Source organism: Poromitra crassiceps, assembly GCF_964638095.1.
Source record: "Poromitra crassiceps genome assembly, chromosome: 19".
Taxonomy (NCBI): domain Eukaryota; kingdom Metazoa; phylum Chordata; class Actinopteri; order Beryciformes; family Melamphaidae; genus Poromitra; species Poromitra crassiceps.
In genome coordinates, this window is record NC_139646.1 from 26,473,173 (window position 1) to 26,497,909 (window position 24,737).

Consider the following 24,737-nt stretch of genomic DNA (forward strand, 5'->3'; position numbering starts at 1 on the left):
AGAATTGACGACATCTGAGAGTTGACTCACTGTTATGTCGTAGGGAAGCTGTCCTCCAATCTGCAAATCTTCAAATCTTCCAAATTGCAAATCTCCAATCTTCAAAGCTTCCAATCCAGCATCTAATAACAGTCTAATCCTGAAAGACACTAGTGGGGAACTGAATGCCAGGAAGCAGTGTGCTGACTGATAGCCTGCCAGAGATGCTCCTTTTCAGGGTCATTTATATTGACAGGTGTGTTTACCTCTCAGATGGGTGGGGCAGCACAATGTGGCCATTGAATAGGTCCACTCCTCTCCATACACAGGTGTGAACTTGTGTGAACTTCAGCACCCTGAGCTCCCCGGTGTATATGAACATCTCCCCCCACTGTGTATGCAGAGCTGCTGGTGTGTGTTTAAGCAGACTATTAGGTCAGTGGTGTCAGGTTGGCTGATAAGATCGCTCAGTATATGTTGTTTATGATATGACAGCTCTGACCGAAAGGCCTAGTTTAGTTTAGGGCAGGTGTCTTCAACCTTTTTCAACCCAAAGACCCCTTGGTTGATAGAGAAACAGAGCAGGGACCCACTACAATTAATAATAATAATAATACAAAAAAAGTGTTGCATTTTAAGCGTGGCCTATTAACATTTATAATAATCCGTGCACACCGGAATATCAGGTCTGACACTTCTTTTTAGATAAAAGCAAGAAGGAGCGAACAACGCGTTTCGCATATTGCTTCATCAGATTCACTTTTTTAAATCATTTTTGTCAAAAGTAGCTTATTGTTGCCTAGAGTTTACAGTTTACTAATATATATATATTTTTTAATACAGTTTTATTTTTTCATAAACTACTATAACGAAAAATTGGCTTGCTTTGACATCTTTCTCCCCATTGGCTTCCCGAGTGATAATCCCCCTCTTGAGACATAAGAGGATGAAGCTGAATGATCCATAGGTCTGCTGTCGCCAATCACAATAAGCAGGTAGTGTGGGAAAGCTGCTGATACACCTCACTGTGACACTGGACACTAGTAAGTTGAGATCTGTTATTGTTCATCAGGATCACCTCACCTGCTGACTCACAATGATCAGGTTAGTGGGTTAGAAGTCACTTACTCTTGTCTCACACTCAGAAAAGTGCTGCTATTTGAGATGGCTTCCATTAATTTCCTGATTGGAAATGGAAAGGTGATGCAAATGGTCTCTAAAGCAAACAGAATGCACAAGTTAACATGATGTAGAAACACTAACTATTATAAGCATAACACCTAGACCCACAGTACTAGGTATGTTCGCTATCCAGTCCATCCTCCAACCCACAAAGTAGACTGACTCTCTGACAGCTTTAGGCCGTGCAGACCGGGAGAGGATCAGCGACTGTTTCTATTTCATTTCAATCTGTTTCTAGTCCTGACTCAGCGGGTGGTTTGCGTATTGAAAAACTAGTGAGCTAGTCTAGCGAACTAGCCGGCCAGCTAGCTTGCGCTGCCTGTCACTGGGGTAAATAATGCTAGTAGTAGGAGGAGGGGGCCGGGTTGTGCAGGTATGGATGCCTAGTTGGCCATTTTCGAGTTGCGCTTTGCAAATTCAGAACAAAATCCGTACATGCTTTGCAACTACAGAGTAATGTTAAAATAGAGAAAGTTAACTTCTTATTTTCTGGGGGCATATAAGCGCCTGGGAATTTTAGATTTTTTTTACGGGCAACTGGCCCCGAGCCCCCGCTAATTTCCTCCCCTGAGCCCAGGCCTATTATAGTGCGAGACATACGGTAAGAGGAAAGCTATCTGTAAACGTGCTTGGTACAAAGAGCTCTGTGACTCCACCTAGAGGCCATTAGTGTCATGTTACAAAGTGGCTCCATGCTGAGCTGTTTGCTGTGTGAACCTGATAGCCCATTTCTGCAAATCAGTGGCAGAGGAGGATCTTTTGTGTCAGAATCATCGGCAGCATCACTGCTTTGATGTGTGTGAGAACTTAAACTTGAGACTAAATCTAGTTGCTGTTTTCAAAGCATACATCTTTCTCATCTTATGCAGCTCAGTATAGGATCTCACTCTGTTTGATGCCATTGTGTTTAACATCTGAACTAACCCATCTTTTATCACTCTGAAGGGAATCCTGGTTTATACTGTAATAAGTTCATAAATAAATAGCCTGATTACCTTCCATTTTAAATGCAAAACGTTCCCTCTGATTAAATTACAATTACATGTTCTGACATATTGTTATATTTATGTAAAAATATGTATATATTGTTATATTGCATATGTATATATTTGTATATATATGTATATATTTGTTATATTTACATCACAACCACATGACGCTGGTGCATTGTGTGTTATTTGTTTAATTAAATATTGTACATGATTTGAATATGTCAGCCTGCCATTCATGGAGAAAGAGACATTCTAGACAAAGCAGCAACTGATTAATTATTGATTAAAATAGCCTGAAAGTGAAAGGACACATTGTATGTAGTGACAGCATTAAGAATAATGGCATGGTGTTGTTATGTACAATTTCTCTTGATCAGTACAGTATAACTCAATGATTTTTAATCAATCCATTCTTCTATATTCTCTACTTTGCTGAGCCAATAAGAAAGTGGACCTTGGGTCATTGTATAATAATAATAATAATAATAATAATAATAATAATAATAATAATAATAATAATAATAATAATAATAATAATAATAATAATAAACACATTTCAGAAAGAAACCTGTCCGTTTTTATAATTTTCAATTCATTGTCATCCTCAAAAACAAGCAGAAAAACTGGTATGAGGGGGAGTAGATGATGACTATAAAGCAAAAACAATTGAAAAATTCAAAATGATAAATATTGATGTCTGGGACAGGGGACTGGGGACAGGACTGGGGACATAGGACATGGGACTGGGGACAGGACTGGGGACATAGGACATGGGACTGGGGACATAGGACATAGGACATGGGACTGGGGACAGGACTGGGGACAGGTGGAAAGTTGAAAGGGAAGAGTGGCTGATGTGAAGTGGTTGAGTGCTCATCAGGCAAAAGGCAGTAATAGAGGCCCAACCCCCCCCCCCCCCCCCCCCCCCCTCTTGCATTCAGACTTGAATTTTGTTGAGTGGTGACATTTCTTTGAAATTGATGCCACAGCATGAGGATATTTTGACTGAAAATAATGTGTTACATCAGAGCATACACGCTAAGTGATGCGTTACATCAGAGCGTTACATCAGAGCATACACGCTAATAGCAACCTGAACTATAAGGCATATAAGGCATATAAGGCATGTTAAGCTATAGGACAAAGCAGCATTAGTTCTATAAAGCAGGTTACTCTACTGGGGCTTTCTGTTTTGGTCCCTTTTGAATCACTTGAAATGTACAGTATACACACCCGTTTTCATGCTAAGACCTATTTGAAAATCAAAAAAATAAAAACTCTTCATTGGTAAATATTGATTCCCATTTTCTTTGGATTATTTTCAGTAAATTTGCCATCTGGTTCATCATTGGTGCCATGTGAAAACCTTGTAACACTGGTTTGTTTTGACTTGCACTTCATGGGTCCAACAGAGTTCCATGACTCCTGGGTCCACGATACCCAATATTTATTTTTTATTTGATTCATTTTTTAACTTCAAAAATGGAAAATACACTTTGACTAATTTCCTCCAAATTGGACTTATTGGACAGGCAAAGCTGTCATCTCAGCAGGGTTATGCCTCTTTCACTTTGTCATCATAGGTGCCCTGGCCCTTGTACGCTCCCACATAGCCGCTGGTGTCTGGCATGTCCTGGCGTCCCACCTTGCCCTTGCCTTTGCCTGATTGGTCAAAGCGCTCCTTGTGGGATCCGGTGTACTTGGTGGTGTCAGTCAGTCTGTCCACTGCAGACGCCTTGGCCACTTTCTACAAGTCATGAAGAAAGAACAAGACAAATGGTGAAGAGGAGTACAAGATACAATTCACAGTGAAACATTTTGCCCCCACACGACCAGACAGTGTCCCTCTGTCATTCACTCAGGTCAAAACATACACACACCAGTTCCCTCTCCTCCTCTTGTACCAGAGATGCTCACAAGTCATTTTTTGCAAGTCCAAGTCAAGTCTCAAGTCAAAATTAAAATAAATTAGTCTTGTATTTATTTTCCTGTCGCATGATTGCCATGTGTTTATGGCACGTCAAAACACTCACTGTGACTCCCATGTTGGCAGGCCCCTTCCCAACAATAAGACCATAGAGCTGCTGTAGCGCCTCCTCCTGGCCCTTCCCTTTAAAACGCTTAGGAGCCAACTCTGCCAAAGCCTGGTTGAACTGCTCAAATGTGATTACACGAACTGACTTTGCCCTGAGGAAACACATAAATACAGATATACCGGTATATACGGTATATATATATATATATATATATATGAAAAATAAATGCAGAAAAGATGTGTATACATTGCGTATGGTGAGGTGAGACAGTGGCTACTACTGGGTACTCAATCATAAATGTATCGAATTATAGACTAAAATTAATGAATGACCAAACTGACTCCACATTGTATTGTTTTCTGAAAGCTTACGGATGAAACGGAGCAGTACCACACATACACTCACAGGTGAAAGACACATGGAAGCATGTGGGCAGTGACGGTTACACCGTTTGAAATGGACATATTTATTTTCGTATGAAAATAGAGCATAAATGGGCCATGAGAGTTTCTGGCGTTACTGTTTTTCTATACTGCCAGATATTCTCTCCTCTTCACTGTATTGTGTGGATATTTGATGTGTGGAGGAAGGAGGAGGCTGGATGAAATCTTTACTTGACTTTACTGAAGACGATGTCGATGTCTGTGGCAGTGACGTTCTTCCCGTCGATGATGACGCAGTCTTTGCAGAGCTTGGCAAAGTTCTTGCCGTTCATCTCCTTCCCCATGGCCTTGGTGTCACCATGGACCGCAAACTTCTTGAAGGACGTCTCCACCTCTGCTACAGACACCGAGCCCTCTGCCATGCTGAGGGACGTACATACACACACACTTTTTTGGTGAAGATTGTTTAATTGGCAACATTTTCTGCAACTGAATCACAATTAAGTCGATTCATTCAAATAAATAATTTCTCATATAAGTGAGGTGCTGCTTTCTTTTCTTACAATAGTGTTTGTTTTAATGGTGCCTCAAAACAATAATGGTGTAGACAGAGTGTAGGTGGTACCATACTATACTTTGTATAGTATGAGGACATTTCCTATGAGGACTGTATACAGTAGAAATACAAGAACACACACCCCCACACTCATAATGACTCTATTAGCTGATCGATTATCTGCTGGCCAAGAAATGGCTGCCATGGTGCTCTTTCTAAATGAACATTCTCTGACTCTGTCTCATACACACACACACACACACACACACACACACACAGAGATATATACACAGTACACACACACACACACACACACACACACACACACACACACACACACACACACACATACAGATTTATACACACACACGCACACACAGACACACACACAGATATACACACATGCACATGCACACGCGCACACACACACACACACACACACACACACACACACACACACACACACACGCACACACACAGACACAGATATACACACATAATTCAATAAGCTCAATTTACAAATGGCTGCTCTGCTGTTTCTCACTCTCTCCCCCTCCCCCCCCCCTCTCTCTCTCTCTCTCTCTCTCTCACACACACACACACACACACACACACACACACACACAGTAATTGTGAAAAGATAATATTTTGTTATTCTGTAATGCCATCTATGTGCATTTCTATGTGATGGTTTTAGGCGACATAGCAGATAAACTTGTATGTAAATATAGTGCATGCATAACAAGGCATCAGCTCAGTGAAATTGTATCCTCCATGAGGATTCTTTAGGCAGATAAGGAAACACCTAATAGCACAGACATCAAACCAATGTAAAAGCAACATGATTCAAGAGGCCAGGCGGTAGGCAATCTGGGAACCCACAGTCTATTTTTATTTGAAAAATAGACCTTTTTTCCCAGCTTCCTGTACGCCGCGCCTCTCCTGCCACCGTCACTTCTTTTTCCGCATCCGTTCCGGCTATTTTACGTTGTCCAGCCGAGGTGGCTTGGCATAAAACCCCCAGTCCGGCTGGTCCTCTAAAATTTAAAATCCAAATTAGCGTTATTTAGATTAACTGACCTCATAACGGGAATCTACATTGTTACTTTTATATATTAACATTTTGTAGAGCTAAAACGATCAGCCTTAGCTAGCATCAGCTAATGCTAATTTAGCATTAGCTAAATGGAATAAACAGGCGGGCGCTTGTCGATGGCGTCACACACCAGCGCAAAGCCCCGCCCGTAGCTGCCGCTGATTGGTTCGACTGGAGCAGAGTCGGCGGTTTCAGCCACTCAGCTAACGCTCAGCGTGATGACAACAAGATGGATTCAGCGCATGATCTCGTCAAGAGATCTCGTGCGAGAATCCAGCTGGCTTGCAAGGTTAGTGCCTATATGTGCTTTTGAGAATAATAATCAATCTTTAAGCAAAGACAGTCAATATGCTGCATCATTTCATATTTCAAAAAAAACAAAAACATTTAAGATTGAACATGTTCATTCTTATTTTCTGTTTGACCTTGCTTGGGGAGACAAAACAAAGTGCACAATCTGAAAATGTGTTTTGGAACAGTTAGAGAGCAGTAATTGTAACTCTAACTGACGTGACTCTCGCCCCGCTGACACCATAGTGTGTCATTGTCAGGGAGAAAAACGTCAGCAGCAAAGCGGAGTGTACCTGCTGCTGTAGGTGGAGGAATGACCTGCTGCTGGAGGTGGAGGGATGACCTGCTGCTGGAGGTGGAGGGATGACCTGCTGCTGCTGGAGGTGGAGGGATGACCTGCTGCTGTAGGTGGAGGAATGATCTGCTGCTGTAGGTGGAGGGATGCTCAGCAAAGATAGTGGGGGAATCCTGCGGCGCGTACAGCTGCTCTGTCGCTCCTTCGTTCCTTTCTCACAATGATGTCAGAGAGATGGAGAGATGCAGAGAGGATGGAGGAGAGGAGAGCGAGGGAGGGAGGGGGGATGGGGAGGAGGGAGAGAGTACCGACCAGCACAGTCCATGACATCAGAGAACACCCAGCCCCTCCTCCTGCGTCTGTGCTCAGTATAGCTCTGTCCTTCTCTCCACACACTTGCTATGATTTCTCTTACAGCACATCTTTGATTCTTTGTATTGGTTCCTGTGCTTTCACTGTCATTTGATTTGCTTGTTTTATTCAATTGTGTTCCATATAATGTGCAGAGTGTTATAACCCTGCCTTTAGATAAGTGCTGTTTAATAAAGATTATTATTATTCTCCCTCTCTCTTTTTCTCCTCTCTCTCCCCCCGCCGTCTGCCTCAATAGTTTAGCCCACAGCTGTTCACCACGCCCATCTCTCTCTCTCTCTCTCTCTCTCTCTCTCTCTCTCTCTCTCGCTCTCTCTCTCTCTCTCTCTCTCTCTCGTCCTCTCTCTTGTCTCTCTTTCTCTCTCTGCGACTGCCTGTCTCTCTCTCCTCATCACAAGAGCCCTCTTGTCTGGACAAAGCCCATCGAAAAGGCAAAGAGCATTGACAATGCTTGCCATCGTGCAGCTTGAGCAGGAGTGCATAGCATTACACTCTGCAATGTGTGACCTCATTCATGCTGTTCATCATGTATGACCTCATTCATGCTGTTCATCATGTATGAGGTCATGCATGCTGTTCATCATGTATGAGGTCATGCATGCTGTTCATCATGTATGACCTCATTCATGCTGTTCATCATGTACTGTATGAGGTCATTCATGCTGTTCATCATGTATGACCTCATGCATGCTGTTCATCATGTATGCACAGCACAGTACAACGGTCAAATAGCACTCTAATGCTAGCAGCACCTGCACCTATCATATAGTCAGTTCTCCATATTGACTTATAAACCCTGCTTATACCATTTAAATTGTACAGCTTTTTCTTTTTATTCTAACAGTGACCATATGCAGATTGTATATATTTTTGTATAATAATTTGTATTTACTACGTATTAAACAAAATACCTAATTCCTCAATGCCTATTTTTAGATAGCCTATAGTTTTTTTATTGTGTGTTGTGCTGTTTAGTGTGACCTATGTGAGCAACCCACCAAGACGAATTCCTTACAGTATACTGTGCAAACAAACTTAATAACAACTTACAAACAAAACTCATTTATTATAATTCAGTAAATTGTTGTGCTGTTTGTGAAATAGCTCAAAACAGCTCACATTAATTAGCCAGTCATTGTACAGTGAAAATATATTTCAAAAACAAACCACATGTATTTGATCATCAAAATGGATATGGTGTTGCAGACATATAGCAGGGTGCTGATTAAATTAAATTTGTTTTCATTACCGATTCGTAAGAGAAAGCAGACCCTCTAGTGGCTCATCTGCTATCTATCTCATTGGCTGATACAGTCAAATCCATAATTACAGACCAAAGCCTTGCACGTACTCCTTTGCTGGGGTCATTTCATTTTTAATTCAGTGAACTCAAAATTCTAATAAAATCCCAATTAATTTGCTTATAGTATGGATTTTTTGTTTGTTTAACCCATTGCTTTTTTGTTTGATTTTTTGTTTGTTTAACCCATTGCGTCAAAGCAACAATCTTTGTTTTCAATATTTGAGTTTTGAAGAAAAATCTTCCTGATTTTGAAGGGAAAAAACTGAACTGAGAGAAATGAGACTGAACTCAGCCTACCTGAAATTGACATGGCAGCAACATACCAGATGCTATAGGCCTATCCCATTTTAATCTTTCAAAGCAAAAGTAAACATGTTGTTTATGTAAACATATGGTAATTATTAGTTTAATCTGTGATAACTGTCACAGTCTTTCTCAACAGGCTACATTACATCAAGCTCAAAATGATAATTATCAGTGTCCCTTATATACTGCATGGGTTTGACCTTGCGTTTAAAGGGATAGTTCCGATTTTTTGATGTGGGATTGTATACTTGCATATACTGTAGTCGTACATACAGTAGAAATGGAGAGCAGCCATACATTCAGGCGGTGTCTCGTCATAGACACCGGAAGTAACGTGACTGACTGTATCTACAGGCAAGTAGGGCCACGAGCAAAAACATAAAAAATAAAAAATAAAAAATAAATGCTTCTGTACTGCTCACCTGGAGTAATTCAAGTCTCCACAAGCCCTGAGATGCCAAATTAACTTGAAAAGACATCATTTACCCGGTTTTTAGCTGAAATCTTCACAGGTGCTCCAAGAAGTGCTGCTCTTATTTTACTTCTATTACTTGGAGTAACGTGCCTACAGTGCAGATTTCTGCTAAGGTGTAAATTACATTTTCTCAAGTCAACTTGGCATCTCAGGGCTGGTGGAGACTTGTATTACGCCAGGTGAGCAGGGACCGCACTGGCTGCATTCTACCGCATGTAGTACACTGAATGTCGGCAAGTAGCTCGTACAACCCCACATCATAAAAGAATCCGAACTATCCCTTTAAAGTGTTGTTTGTTTTCCAGTGTTGGGGGTACTCATTACAAAAGTAACATATTACATGTAATATATTACTTTTAGCAGTAACTCAGTAATATAACTCATTACTTGTAGGATTTGAGTAATATTATACCAGTTACTTTGTTAAAGGAACACTCTGCCCATTTTCAACCAGCTTTGTATCATTAGAACATCAGTAGTATATCAGAAAACTGTAAACGGTTTTGAAGTCTGTCATTTAATTTGACAGTTATTGAGTGTTAAAGTGTGGACCAGTGACATCACTGGTCCACACTAACTCAAATGAATAACTCATTAACTCAAATCAACTCTCAATAACTGTCAAACTATTCATCATTCATCTAGTTGTGTCACTGTATGAAAAAGTGGGCTGGCCCTCCCTGTCGGCTCGAAGAGAGCAACATTGCCTTTTATTTATTTACAAAGCACTAATTGGAAAGCTTCCCCTTTATCTGTCTTCACTCCTTACTCAGAACAACACAAGTCATCATACCCGCTCACAGTCTCATATCAGACTACTCATTCCACGTGCGAGGACTGAACTCGGAAAGACGGCTTTTTCTTTCTTTGCCCCTAACAAATGGAACAGTCTCCAGGATATTTTGAAACTGGAACTCTTCATCCCCCTAGAGTCCTTCAAAGCGCACATCGAGAGTACCAAGCGCGAGGAGTGCGCATGTTTTATTTAATGAACTTAAGTACAGTACAGTATTTAATCTTGTCTTGTCTGTCTGCAATTTTGTTTTCCTGTATGTGTATTGTTGTACCAGGGCGCCCTTGTAAATGAGAGCCCGCTCTCAAGAGCCCTCCCTGTATAAATAAAGGTAAAAAAAAAAAAATGAAAGTAACTAGTAATATGTAGTATATTACATTTTGAAAGTAACTTGCCCAACACTGTTGTTTTCTGGCTTGCTGTCTGTGTGTTTCTGTGGGTACCCTCATACTGGCACTGTGCTGTGTTGTGTTCACAGCAGAAACAGGAACCACTGTTTTGACATCAGCAGCCATTATGAAACTCACTGCTGAGCTTGACAGTATGAAGGGCAGTGCTCAGCCATGAGAACTCTGGCTTTTAGGTCAAACACTAGTAGGACATTTGGCTCCTATCTGACCAATAAGGCTGTTTCCATATTAGGAATGATTGCTATCGTTCCGTGCCAGAGAACGATGGCCATCCCCACGCCCCCCATCCCCACACCCCCCATCCCCACACCCCCCATCCCCACGCCCCCCATCCCCACACCCCCCATCCCCACGCCCGCCCGCTAGTCAGCTTCCCGAGACCACCTTTTCAAGTGGACCCAGGGGCGGTTGGCTGTTCCGTGCCCGGGGCCCAGAAGGCTGTGTTCACACACTGATCAAACAAAGGGCCAACGTTGGGGTCAGAGTGGGGTCAAATGTGCTCGGAAACGCTCCCGGGTCCCTGATGTGAAACCACCCTAAATCACCAGCAGGGGGCTCAGGCTGTGTTGACATCACGCATCCCCATGAAACTTGTTTTAGAAGTTTATTGTGAAACACAAACTGCTACTGATATCCAGATTGATTTTCACATAGCAGCAACTCATTTAACTTAACATTTCACACTAATTTAACTAAGATTTGCTAATGATAGAACATTGTTGTTTATGAGTTCTTCATATGATTTCACAACCTTCTCATGTCAACGATTTTTAATTCTTGCATAATTCAATCCTTGCTTGATTGAATTGAAAGATAGCTGAACTCAGTGAGAGTTACAATGTTCCAACTACATGGTTCATGTTTTGCTGACAAGTTGCCCTGAGTGTGAGAGTAGACCTGTCACTCCTGCACGGTAAGGACATGCCTTCATGGTCACAGACTTTCACCCACATGGTGGAAACAATGTGGTCTGTGGGAAGAGCTCACCTGTCTGCTTATAGTAGAAACAAAGCCTTCCCTTTAAATAGCAGTAGAGAAGAAGATCTCAGGCTCTTGATTGAAAGGGGGTTGTGGGATGTTTGATTGCTCTCGCTGGCCCTCCTGCCACAGCACCAGTGTGTGGTGGTTCCTCTCTCGTTCCTCTCTCCTGCCCTCCTGCCACAGCACCAGTGTGTGGTGGTTCCTCTCTCGTTCCTCTCTCTGGCCTTCCTGCGCCACAGCATCAGTTTGACATCAACTGACCAAAAAGAACCATGGCTGAGTCTAGTTCCCCCCTCCCCCCAGAAGTGTACTCCTGCCCGCTGTGTGTGGACGCACTGAGGGACCCGGTCACCATCCCCTGTGGAGACACCTATTGCCTGGAGTGCATCAAGGTCTACTGGGACCAGTTCGACCACATCGGCGTGTACAACTGTCCGCAGTGCCGCGCCTCCTTCACGCCGCGGCCCGTGCTGAGGCGCAATCTGCCCGACGTCCAGCAGGAGCAGCGACGCCATCTGCCGGAGCTCACGCCCTTCCCCTACCTGCACCGAGACTCCCTGTGCGATTTCTGCGTGGGCCGTCGCAACAAGGCAAGTTTGATGCAGGTTCTTTTAATTGTTATGGACAGAGCTACATTTGAATATGATGTTGAGAATGTGACGTAGGGGTGGTGAGTAGGGCCTAATTTGTCCAACTCAATCAGTGAGGTTGTGATTGAGGCTGTTTACAGTGAATAACTTGCAGATGTAACGGCATATGTAAGAGCTTGTCCAGGGGTGGGTACGAACCGCCGACCTTCGGCTTGGGAGTCCGACATGTTAACCGCAACGCCAAGAGAGCTAGCTCCCTTGGCGGAGCTGATTAACATGCCTTTATACCTGGGGAGTGAGTTTAACCAATCCACTCGCTACTCACGAGGAATCCGCGCTGATTCAACTCGGTTACATATAGTTACTTTACTGTATAGTTACTGAACTGTATCGTTTTATTGTTTTTGTAAATGATGCTGATGTTGTTATGGTCAACGCTGCCATCTCGCACACCCCCATCCCAAAAGGGACCACAATGGAAATGAGCCCCTATAAGGCTTTATTGTCTTATCCTGATTTTTCCATTTTGTATGCAGAACTGCTGTACTTTTCAAATGAATTATCCAATCAAATCAATTAATCAATCAAGGCCATCAAGTCCTGCCTCATGTGCCTGGCCTACTACTGCGAGACGCACGTCAAGCCGCACTACGAGTCGTCCACCTTCAAGAGACACAAGCTGGTGGACGAGACGGGTCACCTGGACAGGAAGATCTGCCCCCAGCATGAGAAAGGCCTGGAGCTGTTCTGTCGCTCCGACCAGATGTGCATCTGTGTGCTGTGCACAGTCAGAGAGCACCGCGGACACAACATCATCTCGGCGGAGGAAGAGCGCACAGAGAAACAAGTGAGTCTCCACGCTTGTGCCTAAAGTGGTGGGGAAAGTGAAAAGGCAGCGCTTGCCCCTCCCTCATTAGCTCATTACCACCACTGAGGTGCCCTTGAGCAAGGCCCTTAACCCACAACCGCTCCAGTGGAGCTGCTCAGTGGCCATCAGATCAGACTGTGGTTGTACTGGTCAGCTTCCAGGTATGAATGTGTGTGTGAATGTGAACAGGGCACTCCTGAAAAAGAGAGCATTGCTCTCAGTGAGACTCCCCCTGTATAAATAAAAGGTAAAAAAAAAAAAAAGTATCTCTGCTGCTATTGCTACTGTGACCTTGAATCTCTTACTTGTCCTTGGTTGTCTTGAATTGAAAGTTCATGTGGTTATTTATATTATATATTATATTATATATTTATACACCGAATAAGTTGAGTCAACATAATGGCATGTGAAAGCCCATTGAACCATTTCAAAAGTGTGGGCTTTTGTGAAAATTGTGTCCATTCTTGAAATGTTGAACTTCGTTTCACAGCAGCTATAACGCAACTGATCATCTCATTTCTATTTTAGAGTGACTGCTATTTATAAAAGCCCTGTCCTATTTTCTTCCTATTCTGCCCACCAGAAAGTCCTGGTGCTGACCCAGTCTCAGGTCCAGCACATCATTCAAGAGAGGATGAAGGAGCTGCAGGAACTCAGGCACAATGTCGATGTTCTCAAAGTAAGATTCTTTGAAAGAAGATAGTCACGCACACCAATAATACGTTTCAGGAGGTGCTGATCACCGGAAACGCGAACTTGAGGATGAAGAAAGTGTTGCACACTCACTGCTCCATATGCAAAAAGTTTAGAATGAAATGACGTTTCGGCCTATGGCCTTCTTCAGATCTGAAGAAGGCCATAGGCCGAAACGTCATTTCAGAAACGTCCCGGGGAGAGGGGAACTGGGGGGGAATAGTGTGATCGTCCCACGCACTTACGCCCTGCCGCCTTTTAGGTGAAAAGAAGCGGCTGACGGCGACTGCACATGTATCGGAGGAGGCAGGTGCTAGTCTACAACTCTCCCCAGATCGGCAGAGGGGGTGGAGCAACGCTCAGGACAGCAGAGGGAATTGGCCAATGGGAGAAAACAATCTGATATTTTTAAATAAAAAAAGAAAAGAAAATAACAATTGCCTCTAAAAAAAATAAGGCTTCAGACTCTGAAGAAGTTTTGCATGTGCATGAAAACTCCTCTTCATGACCACAGACAGTGACAAGACCTTAACCTTAACCTTAACCTCTCTGTTTTAGAATGGTGCTCGACAGACAGTGACAAGACCTTAATCTTAACCTTAACCTTAAAGGAACACTCTGCCCATTTTCAACCAGCTTTGTATCATTAGAACATCAGTAGTATATCAGAAAACTGTAAACTGTTTTGAAGTCTGTCAATTAATTTGACAGTTATTGAGTGTTACCAGTGACATCACTGGTCCACACTAACTCAAATTAATAACTCATTAACTCAAATCAACTCTCAATAACTGTCAAACTATTCATCATTCATCTAGTTTGACAGTTATTGAGAGTTGCTTTGAGTTAATGAGCTGAGAGTGTTCCTTTAACCTCTCTGTTTTAGAATGGTGCTCGACAGACAGTGACAAGACCTTAACCCTAACCTCTCTGTTTTAGAATGGTGCTCAGCTAGCAAAGACAGAGAGTGACAAGACCTTAACCTTAACCTTAACCTTAAAGGAGAATTTCGGTTTTTTACACCACGGGCCTCATTTCCAGGTTAAAATATGATGTTTTACTCACCGAAATAGTTTGGCTTCATTCGGATGCCCACGGAAGATTTTGAGCTCCGAGTAGTCTCCTCAAACAGGCTATAACGAGAGCCTGCGGCCAGCGTGGGGCATGATGGACGGGAGTGCACGCGCTCTCTAAATGACACTTTTTCTGTCAGATCACGGTTCATTATGGTTGTAAATATAATTATTTAGCTAATAGCTAGAAGCTAAGCTAACAACAACACAGCAGTCAGCGTTGATCTGCCCCGGATGGGGTTACAGTGCGTATCTTCCCCCTTCTGTGGTTTCTCTGCACAGAGGGGGAAGATGGGCACTGTAACCCCAAGACCTTAACCTTAACATTAACCTTAACCTTAACCTTAACCTTAACCTTAACCTTAACCTTAACCTTAACCCTAACCTCTCTGTTTTAGAAGGGATCATGTCTATGTTCCCCGGGTTCTATGTTCCCCGGGTACTATATTCCCCGTTTTTCACTAACCCTAAACCTAACCTCCCCCAGACCCTAACCCAAAACCTAACCTCTCCCACCCCCCACGCCTAAACCTAACCTCCCCCAGACCCTAACCCAAAACCTAACCTCTCCCAGGGAACATAGCGGGGAACATAGGACCCTATTTGGGAAAAGCAGGGAACATAGGACCCGGGGAACATAGGACCCGGGGAACATAGGGATGACCCCTTTTAGAATGGTGCTCAGCGAGCACAGACAGACAGTGACAAGACCTTAACCTTAACCTTAACCTCTCTGTTTTAGAATGGTGCTCGACAGACAGTGACAAGACCTTAACCTTAACCTTAACCCTAACCTCTCTGTTTTAGAATGGTGCTCAGCTAGCAAAGACAGACAGTGACAAGACCTTAACCTTAACCTTAACCTTAACCTTAACCTTAACCTTAACCTTAACCTTAACCCTAACCTCTCTGTTTTAGAATGGTGCTCAGCGAGCACAGACAGACAGTGACAAGACCTTAACCTTAACCTTAACCTTAACCTTAACCTTAACCCTAACCTCTCTGTTTTAGAATGGTGCTCAGCGAGCACAGACAGAGAGTGACAAGACCTTCCATGAAATGCTCCAGGCGGTGGAGCGCTGGCATGCTGAAATCAATCAGATGATCAAAGCCAACATGCAGGCAGCCATGTCCCAGGCGGAGGGCTACGTTGAGCGTCTGGACCAGGAGATACTGGAGCTGCAGCGCAGAGATGCAGAGTTGCGGCAGATCCTCGACACAGAGGACCACATTCACTTTCTGCAGGTACTGAAAGTCCTCCAACCCTTACCAGATAGATACCACCACATAGTGCGTTTGTTTGTGACTACCCTTCTGAAAATGACCCACAGGAGCATGGCGCTTCCAACGTTCATTTGTCTGTACTGAGTTGACTGAATATCTGATATATGATGTTACTTTTCCTTGTTGTGTAGAACTTCCCGACATTGTGTGTGCCTCCTGAGCCCATGGTGCCAAAGGTGCTGATCAACCCTCAGTTCTCCTTTGGAGAGATGAGCAAGACAGCCACAGACATGAAGGAACATGTGGACGACATTTGTAAGAAGGAACTGAGCAAGATCTCCAAGACAGGTTTGTTATGGCTGATAATAAGATTCTGATATCCATCTAGGCTGTTGCTTTGAAACTGTGAAAGTCATAGACTAGTACAGTAAACCATACAGTAACTGGCTAACGTGAGGTAATATTCTTTTCACAGTCAGTGAAACCCCTGTCTACATACTTTTGCCAAGAAATGGAGACAAACGGCTTAAAGGTAATTTAGAACTTGTAAGCAGACATGAATGTTGTGTTTTGTTTGTTTGTTTGTTTGTATTTGGGGGCGGCTGCATTTGTTGGGACATCTCAAGGTTTCAAAGGCATCTCCTTTGATTCAATATAATATGTGTGATTCTTTTGAGACAATTTCAAAACTAATACAGTTGGTCACAAAAGAATAAAGTCCACGTTTTCATATGCATACAGTTCCCTCTAGAGCAGATTTGCAGGAGCCAAAAAGCAGAGCAGACTTCTTGAGATGTGAGTATATTGTTAATGCATATTACTGTTGTCAGACAAAAAGCTCATCTGCATCTGCATGAAGTTTTTCAGGAATGAAGAAAAGACTTATTTTGTCATTGATGCCGTTTTTGCAGTAATATAATGCATCTTCATCATGTTGCACGGGCCCTACAGTCATGAACATTTCACACAAAACTCCAAAGTTGCAGTAATGGCTTTTTCTCTTCAGCAGCAGAAATATGCTTTGTCTTCATTCATATCCTCAGATGTTGTGTGGTTTTGTCTTCATTCATATCCTCAGATGTTGTGTGGTTTTGGCTGATTTGAGAAACAGCAGTGAGTTTTAAGATATGATCAACATGAAACTTACAGGATCCCTGTAGGGGAATTGGGTCATTGCAGCAGCAAATAAGAATAGGAAATAAGAATAGAGCAAACAGGGATATTACATCATCATCATCATCATCATCATCATCATCATCATCATCAGGATATTAAAGGAACAGGGCAACATTTTGGGATATTTGCCTATTTGCCATATTCCCCCATAGTAAGACGAGAAGATAGATGGCTTTCTCTTCCCTGTGCGTGCATTAGAAAGTAGCCGCACACCCATCCTGCTAACTAGTGGTAGTAAATAGTACGGCAGCCTACCCCCATTCAGTCTCCAAGAATATACATTCCAACAGCACCAAAACACTCATATGTACTCACCACGCGATGAAGTAATAATACAAAGTTATTGGAAATGGTCGTTTTCGAGGTAAATACTACATACCCAGTAGGGATGGGTGGATCGATACCAAAGTATCGATACTTCAATACTCACGCGGTGAAGATTTTGTATCGATGCTCTTAGAAAAGTATTGTTTTCTTGTTTTTCTCCTTACAACCGACCTGTGTCTGCTGTTGTAGCGCATGGCGCAACTTACTGGGCTCAGCCTGTTTAGATCAAGGTTTAGATCGTTTAGATAGTGAAAATATCTTTAGCTGAGAGACCTACCGGCGCACGTCAGTGACGTTGATCAGCAAAAATGAGAAATGTGTGAATGACCTTCCTTCCCCAGACGCCTGTAAGATGTCGTTCGACCCAAACACCGCCTACAAAGAGCTGGTCCTGTCGGAGGGGAACCAGAGGGTGACCCGAAAGAAAACACTCCAGTTTTACCCGGATCACCCAGAGCGTTTTGACGGCTTCTCCCAGGTGCTGTGTAGACAGGCTCTGACTGGCTTCAGGTTCTACTGGGAGGCAGAGTGGAGCGGGGAGTTTTCCATCGGGCTGGCCTACAAGAGCATCAGTCGTAAGGGGAAGAACTCCCACAGCCTGCTGGGATACAACGACAAGTCGTGGAGCCTCCTCTGCTCAGACTCTGGCTACTCGGCCTGGCACAACAAAATAGACCAAGACTTAGCTAACGCACCCAGGGCCACACGCATCGCTGTCTACCTGGACTATGCCGGCAACACGGTGGCCTTCTACTCGGTGTCAGAGACCATGGAGCTCATCCACAGGTTCAAAGCAGAGTTCACTGAGCCCGTGTATGCTGGGTTCGGCGTGGGCTCCTCAGTCACCCTCTGCCAGCTCAAGCAGAACTCCCGGCCTTACTGAGATCAGCAGTTAGTGACATTTCATCGGTGTATCTGCTGTATACTAGTATAGAGAGTCAGAGTCAGCTTCTCTGGACTGCTCACCAACTGTGTCGTATATGAAGATCCAGTACTGTACAGAAGTCTTGCTCCAAAATGACATGTCTTCCATTTGAACAACCACTAACAAACGAAAACAAATGATTTGCTTTTGAAAGGAGAGTATGTAACTTAACGAGACTTTTGTAAAGAGGAGAATATACCGTGTTTGTATTGGATATAATACATTTAAGTAACTCAAGTCCTTGATTGGCAAAACAAAAACAAAAAACGTATTTTGCGTTGCAAAACTAAAATGCTTGTTATGGTGAATTACTTTTGTAAAGATGATAAAACTTTATGTTTTACACATATGGTACAAAAGTATACTTTTTTTTGTGTTTGTTGTCAACCAAGGGCATAGTTACTGTACCTGTGATCCTTTGTATTACTCTTGGTCCTTAATATTGTACTATGTATGTTTGACATGCCTTTTCAAGTGTTTATGACACATAAATTCCACTCAATTGGCCAAGCTGTAGTTTGTTTTACTTAAACAATTGAAAGGGTTGCATTCAGTCCATCAGTCATTTACATGCACGCATGAAAGCTCCACATAATAAACATATTTGCTGAAGTGACTGGGTTATGTTAATCATGCTCGGATACACAGTACAGCGTACCGACCCGGTTCATCCCTCTCACCACGCCTTTTCATTTTCAGGCAATCCTAGTTAGCCTATCCGCGGTTACTTTTCCTTGTGGACACTTGTTACGGTGTAGAATGTCTAACTAACTGATAAAGCATTCATCCAACTAGCTGACCACCTTCAATCTTCGAGCCTGACCCGCATGCCCTTTCCTTCAAAGATGTCCAGTGACCGCTGACACCTCTGAGGAGGGGATGAGAAGATGACTGGGAAAGATGTGAAAGAGAGTGAGAGAGAGCGAGAGAGGGGGAGAGAGAGAGAGTCCGTTTCCCATGTCTGCTTCTGGTTGGCTGGAGATTTGCACAGGGCATCCACCATCCAATGAATCGACTGCCCTCTGATGCATTTTTCCAGGCTATTTATAGTGATTTTTGGCGAAGTCACCGTGGTTTTTGCAACACTTTTAACCTCATACCTGTAACTTCCTGCCAACACTTCCCTATTTTTCACACCTGCACCTCCCGATCCGGACGTCCGATTCCAGACCACTTCTGCATTTACTCTCACTTCCTCCTGCCACCCCAAATATGGTTGGTGTTAGGTCGTCTCAGGCCGCATCCGCCATGCAGTTCACCTTACTCCTCCCAACTTACCCCGCCCGGGGCAACTTACCCCGCCCGGGGCAAAAAATGCATTGCAACACCTGTACTTTCCATTGAAATATTGCCACATAAAAGTGGTAACCACTGTCTTTGTCTCAGTGTTCAAAACCTGCCACTTCCTCAAAGCACCTGAGACCTTTACAGTAGCTAACCCCTACAGGCCCACACATCATTCTATTCATTATACAAAGACTGTTATACATTCTATCATTATTCTATCTGATTACTGATCATTGGTTACTGATCCCATGCGTGCACATTGCCACACACATCATGGTTACCCCACAGGCCCTGTGTGCCACAGTATATGCTGTGTGTGTGTGTGTGTGTGTGTGTGTGTGTGTGTGTGTGTGTGTGTGTGTGTGTGTGTGTGTGTGTGTGTGTGCGTGCGTGCGTGCGTGCGTGCGTGCGTGTGCGTGTGTGTGTGAAACCCATAACGTTTTAACTGTACATTTACCCAGTTTCATATTTATCCAGCAGGCATATTTAGAACACATTGATTACAACTTATAATCTATTAAACACATACAGTAAACAAAACCTGATTATCACTTATATTTAACTGATTATAAACCTTATGATTACTGAATTATATTATCATGATGCAATAACCTCTAACTTCTTCTCTTCCTGCTCTTCATGTCATTTGGCAGCTGCTCTCTGAGCAGCATCAAGCCGTGGTGTCCTGGATGACATCAGTCCTCCGCTGAATGTGCTCGTTGGCTTGTAGGATACGTGACCCCAAGTCACAGGGGGTTCGAGGGGATGTGGGCGAACCGTACTCATTTCGACAGTTATTATAGTCTTAAATATGTGGAAAAACGTACAAAAATGTTTTGGAGAATCAGTCTTTGAGTGGAACATGCCGAGTCCCACTTAATATACATTATAGGTTATCCTCTTGGAGGTTGTAACAAATTAAAAGGGGCTTGCGTAAAATTCAGTAATACAGGATATGAAAACACTTCCCCAAATGAATAAAAATAGCAGAAAATGATTAAAAGTTGTCAAAATACTTTTGATATAATTGACTTCCGAACTTCTGTCAAAGCGTGTTGGTGGGGCCTATTTTACTGTACAGAGGCATCGCGATTTGACCTTTCATTTCCCAGAAAATGTCAACAATTCAATTGAAAAAATTTCAAAAATTGGTCTCGACCTCCCACCGTCCAATCAGAGAAATGTTGACCTCCCACCGTCCAATCAGAAGTCGACCTCCCACCATCCAATCAGAGAAATGTGACATTTTCTGGGAAACGGAAGGTCAGATTGCGATGCCTTTAAAGGACTTTTTTTTTTCACCCCGAATGCCCCATCCGTGAGTCTCTTATGGTTGCGGAGATACGTCTGCCCTGCCTGCAGGACTACAGGAGAGAGATAGAGGACAGCGGGGGGTTGGGGGTTTCAAGTCACTGACCAAACATTCTATTTCAGTGATTGCTGTCAGAATATAGAGCCATTTAACACTTCTTTTAACACAAAAACATCGCTGAATGTACCTTTAACCAAGTTGTTTTAGTGGCCTAACCTTAACCTAGTTGTACTTGCCTAAACATAACAGAAGTTTGATTGAGTTGCCTAAACATAACCCTTTGAAACACAACTGACCTGACGTGTTTCAAATGAACCGTGTCCCACGCGAGGCGTGTCACCTGCACACAGTTTCACTCATACAGTATAATGTCATTTTGGGAGTCACTGGGAAACAACTTACTCTATCGTTTCAGTATGAGGATGTGTTGGATATGTTTATATTATAAACAAACCACACCTCATTTAGGTACTCTCTCTTCTGCCAAAAGGTGTGGTCCTGACAATTACACTATGTCTTAGTATCTCTCTCTCTCTCTTCCTCTCTCTCTCTCTCTCTCTCTCTCTCTCTCTCTCTCTCTCTCTCTCTCTCTCTCTCTCTCTCAGATCGCTGCTTACATAAACTTGTGAGTTATGGTGCAATCACACCTAGTTTGTAGTTTGTTTTCTTTGGTCCAAAATATAATAATTTGTTGCACTTTTGTATTTTGTTAGTTCATGTTTACACTGCCCAATTAAAGGCAGACCAGAGTCACAAGTCACAGTGTATTGGAAAGATTAGATAGAGGGTATAGATTATGGTTCATGCTAGGCTTTCCTACTGGCTAACAGACGTCAACCTTGTGTTTTGGGTTTGCTCTCTGTTGTTAGTTCAGTCGACGTTCTCACCCTTAATGAACTGCCAGGTGATATTTGCTGTCAAAGGCATTGTTCACATCTGAACACATGGAGTGGACTAAAGGAGTGAACACTCCGGAGTTCAAATCAACTGCTTTAAAAGTTTCAACTACAAATGAGAAGACATTTGTAGTCTGCAATAAATCTGATCTGATCAAACTCATGACATACTATCAAACAAACTCATGTAGTGTATGATGTGATAAAGAACCATGATCACACATGGTGTGTCTCTCTCCCTCTCTCTCTCTCTCTCTCTCTCTCTCTCTCTCTCTCTCTCTCTCTCCCTCTCTCAATTCAATTTCAATTCAAAGGGCTTTATTGGCATGATAAGGTGCATCTTACATTGCCAAAGCATACATTAGCAACACTTAGCAATTACAAAGAATCAAAAACAGAAAACAAGGCATTTTGTTACCCAGTAACATAAATCACAAAATCTTAGGCTATTCAAAGAGGAAGAGAAAAGAAAATTAAATGGAATGTGATAAGATAGAATATAATAGAAGACTATTGTTGACCGGAATCTATTCAGAATAATAACAGAACAGTAATAAATGCGCAGTTAAATGGTGATAGTGCAAATAGAGAGCAATTACAGTATATTAACAAAAATTCACAGAATCTGTAAATAACCGTTGTTATTTTGAAATACTCTCTCTCTCTCTCTCTCTCTCTCTCTCTCTCACACTCTCACACACACACACACACACACACACACACACACACACACACACACACACACACACACACACACACACACACACACACACACACACAAGGACAGCCCCACAGATGGAGATGTACAACAGTTTCTTTTCCCACAATTTCACAATCCTTTGTTATTTGTACTGTAGGGCACAGTTGACACATTCTGTTATTTTAAAAAGTCAACAAACCTTATTGGCAGCTAGCGATAGCTGAAAAGCTAAAGTATGTCAGCTGACCGGCTTGGCCAGAAACAGAATCTTCTTCTCATTGAATCTTCATGTTGCTTTAGTGTGTCCAACTGACATGAACTGTTACTGTTGTTTTAGTGTGTCCAACTGACATGCTCTATCACACACACACACACACACACACACACACACACACACACACACACACACACACACACACACACACACACACACACACACACACACACACACACACACACACACACACACACACAGACAGACACTTTCTGTGTGTACCAAGTGTTACTAGTGGATACAAAATATGCTGTGGAACGAGATTTTGGAGGTTGGCAATATGGCAAAATTCAGACAGTATGCTGTACCCATGAAATGAATAGTGCCAGACAGACAGTGCAAGTTTATATAGTCGCTTAACTATTATCCAGCAGGATAATAGTTAAGCGACTACATAAACTTTGTACTTTAAGCCCTGCTCAAAGTACCTGGAGTGACTAGAGGAACTTTAAGCACGGATTACAGTTGGAGAGAGTCCCAATATTGTGTCAATATTGTGTCAATGAAAAGGTGTTCTCAGTCAAATGAGCACAGAGCACCGAGGCAGATTATGATGTCACTACAAGGCAGATTATGATGTCACTACAGGTGCACGTTATCATTACACGTCAGCTGCTACTGATGAAATGCTGTGATTTCTTAAAAAAGAAAAATAGTAAAATAAGTCGAGGAAACTGTTTTGCCGTTTGTGCGGCGAAATCACAGTAATTTTGAAAAATTGCAAACCCCAGCAAATATTGCCGAGATTGGTTGAATTTGCATTCATTATTGAGATCACAAAATCGAGACTGAATATATATATATATATATATATATATATATATATATATATATATATATATATATATATATATAATAGTCGAAGCAGTAAGTTCCCATGGTATTTATTAATAAGTGGACAGATAGTCCATTGTGTTGGAAGGTGCAGTGTTATGAGTCACATTAGGTGGAGTTGAATGTATTTGTTTGTATTTGTAAACTTTATTATCCCCGTGGGGAAATGTATCCTCTCGGTGTGAAATAACTGTCAAAACTAGATTAACACCAGTCCGTCCATCGAGCGGACCTCCAGTCATCTGTTTAATAACTGTCAAAGCTAGATTAACACCAGCCCGGCCATCGAGCGGACCTCAGGTCATCTGTTTAATAACTGTCAAAGCTAGATTAACACCAGTCCGTCCATCGAGCGGACCTCCACTCATCTGTTTCCTACCCAGATAAATATAGATTTAGTCCAACTTCTCTTAACGAGTTCAAACTGCAGACGTAGGCTACTGTAGGCAATCCTTTTAATCGTTACCGGAATAACACATTGCCTTGCTCACATCCACACCACAGCCAAATAAACCAATACAATTGTTACCAGAATAGAATGCTGCCTTATCAAATTAATTTATAAGCCGATGTCCAAACTTTTTGCCATAATGAGAGGTTCCTACCAGATGATTTCGGAAAGAGCCTTCTTAGGGCCTGTGTCGTGTCGACCTAGCTTCTTTTCCTCAGCTCCGGCCTCTTTTTTCAGTGGTTTCCAATGAGGAGAGAGCGTATGCGGGCGCACACGGACGTCTAGAGAAAGTGCGCTGCGCCCAGCTTCTATTTTCACAGCGGCAGAAACTCTGTGGCTGATATCTCCAAAAACTCAGGCAACTAACACAAAACGATATAGATGGATAAATAGCACTACAGGTGAGAGGGAAAATATGTATTTTGCATTTTAGGGTGAGCTGTCCCTTTAAATATATTGTTCATCATCAGTGCTGCTATTACAATGGAGAAAAGACTGCACACCAGTGGAATAAGCAGAAGTGGTTTAGCCACTTGTTACTGACGAAGTCTCAACAGTTATTTCCAAAAATATGTTGGTTTTACTGGAATCTAGCACCTGCAGGCGCAGTACTGCAGCTGCCCACTTTTAACCTCATACCTGTAACTTCCTGCCAAC

General features: G+C 42.7%; 2 protein-coding genes across 3 annotated transcripts; one reads left to right on the plus strand and one right to left on the minus strand.

Annotated features, from left to right (window-relative positions):
- Nucleotides 1–3,708: 3,708 nt before the first annotated feature.
- On the minus strand, nucleotides 3,709–4,994 carry tppp2 (tubulin polymerization-promoting protein family member 2; the record flags this gene model as incomplete). The annotated part of the gene is made up of 3 exons (XM_083655351.1): nucleotides 3,709–3,900; nucleotides 4,187–4,340; nucleotides 4,804–4,994. 3 exons carry the CDS (start codon nucleotides 4,992–4,994, stop codon nucleotides 3,709–3,711), a joined length of 537 nt encoding a protein of 178 aa, XP_083511477.1.
- A 6,545-nt stretch (nucleotides 4,995–11,539) lies between these two features.
- ftr84 (finTRIM family, member 84) lies at nucleotides 11,540–18,830 on the plus strand. 2 transcript variants are annotated; one of them, XM_083655703.1, is made up of 8 exons: nucleotides 11,540–12,040; nucleotides 12,630–12,887; nucleotides 13,492–13,587; nucleotides 15,686–15,919; nucleotides 16,090–16,246; nucleotides 16,374–16,430; nucleotides 16,640–16,693; nucleotides 17,743–18,830. In XM_083655703.1, the coding sequence occupies exons 1-8, from the start codon at nucleotides 11,723–11,725 to the stop codon at nucleotides 18,282–18,284; spliced, it is 1,716 nt and encodes a 571-aa protein (XP_083511829.1). In that variant the 5' UTR covers nucleotides 11,540–11,722; the 3' UTR covers nucleotides 18,285–18,830. The 2 variants fall into 2 exon arrangements, with proteins under 2 accessions (XP_083511829.1, XP_083511830.1); XM_083655704.1 differs by lacking the exon at nucleotides 16,640–16,693.
- The last annotated feature ends 5,907 nt before the right edge of the window (nucleotides 18,831–24,737 follow it).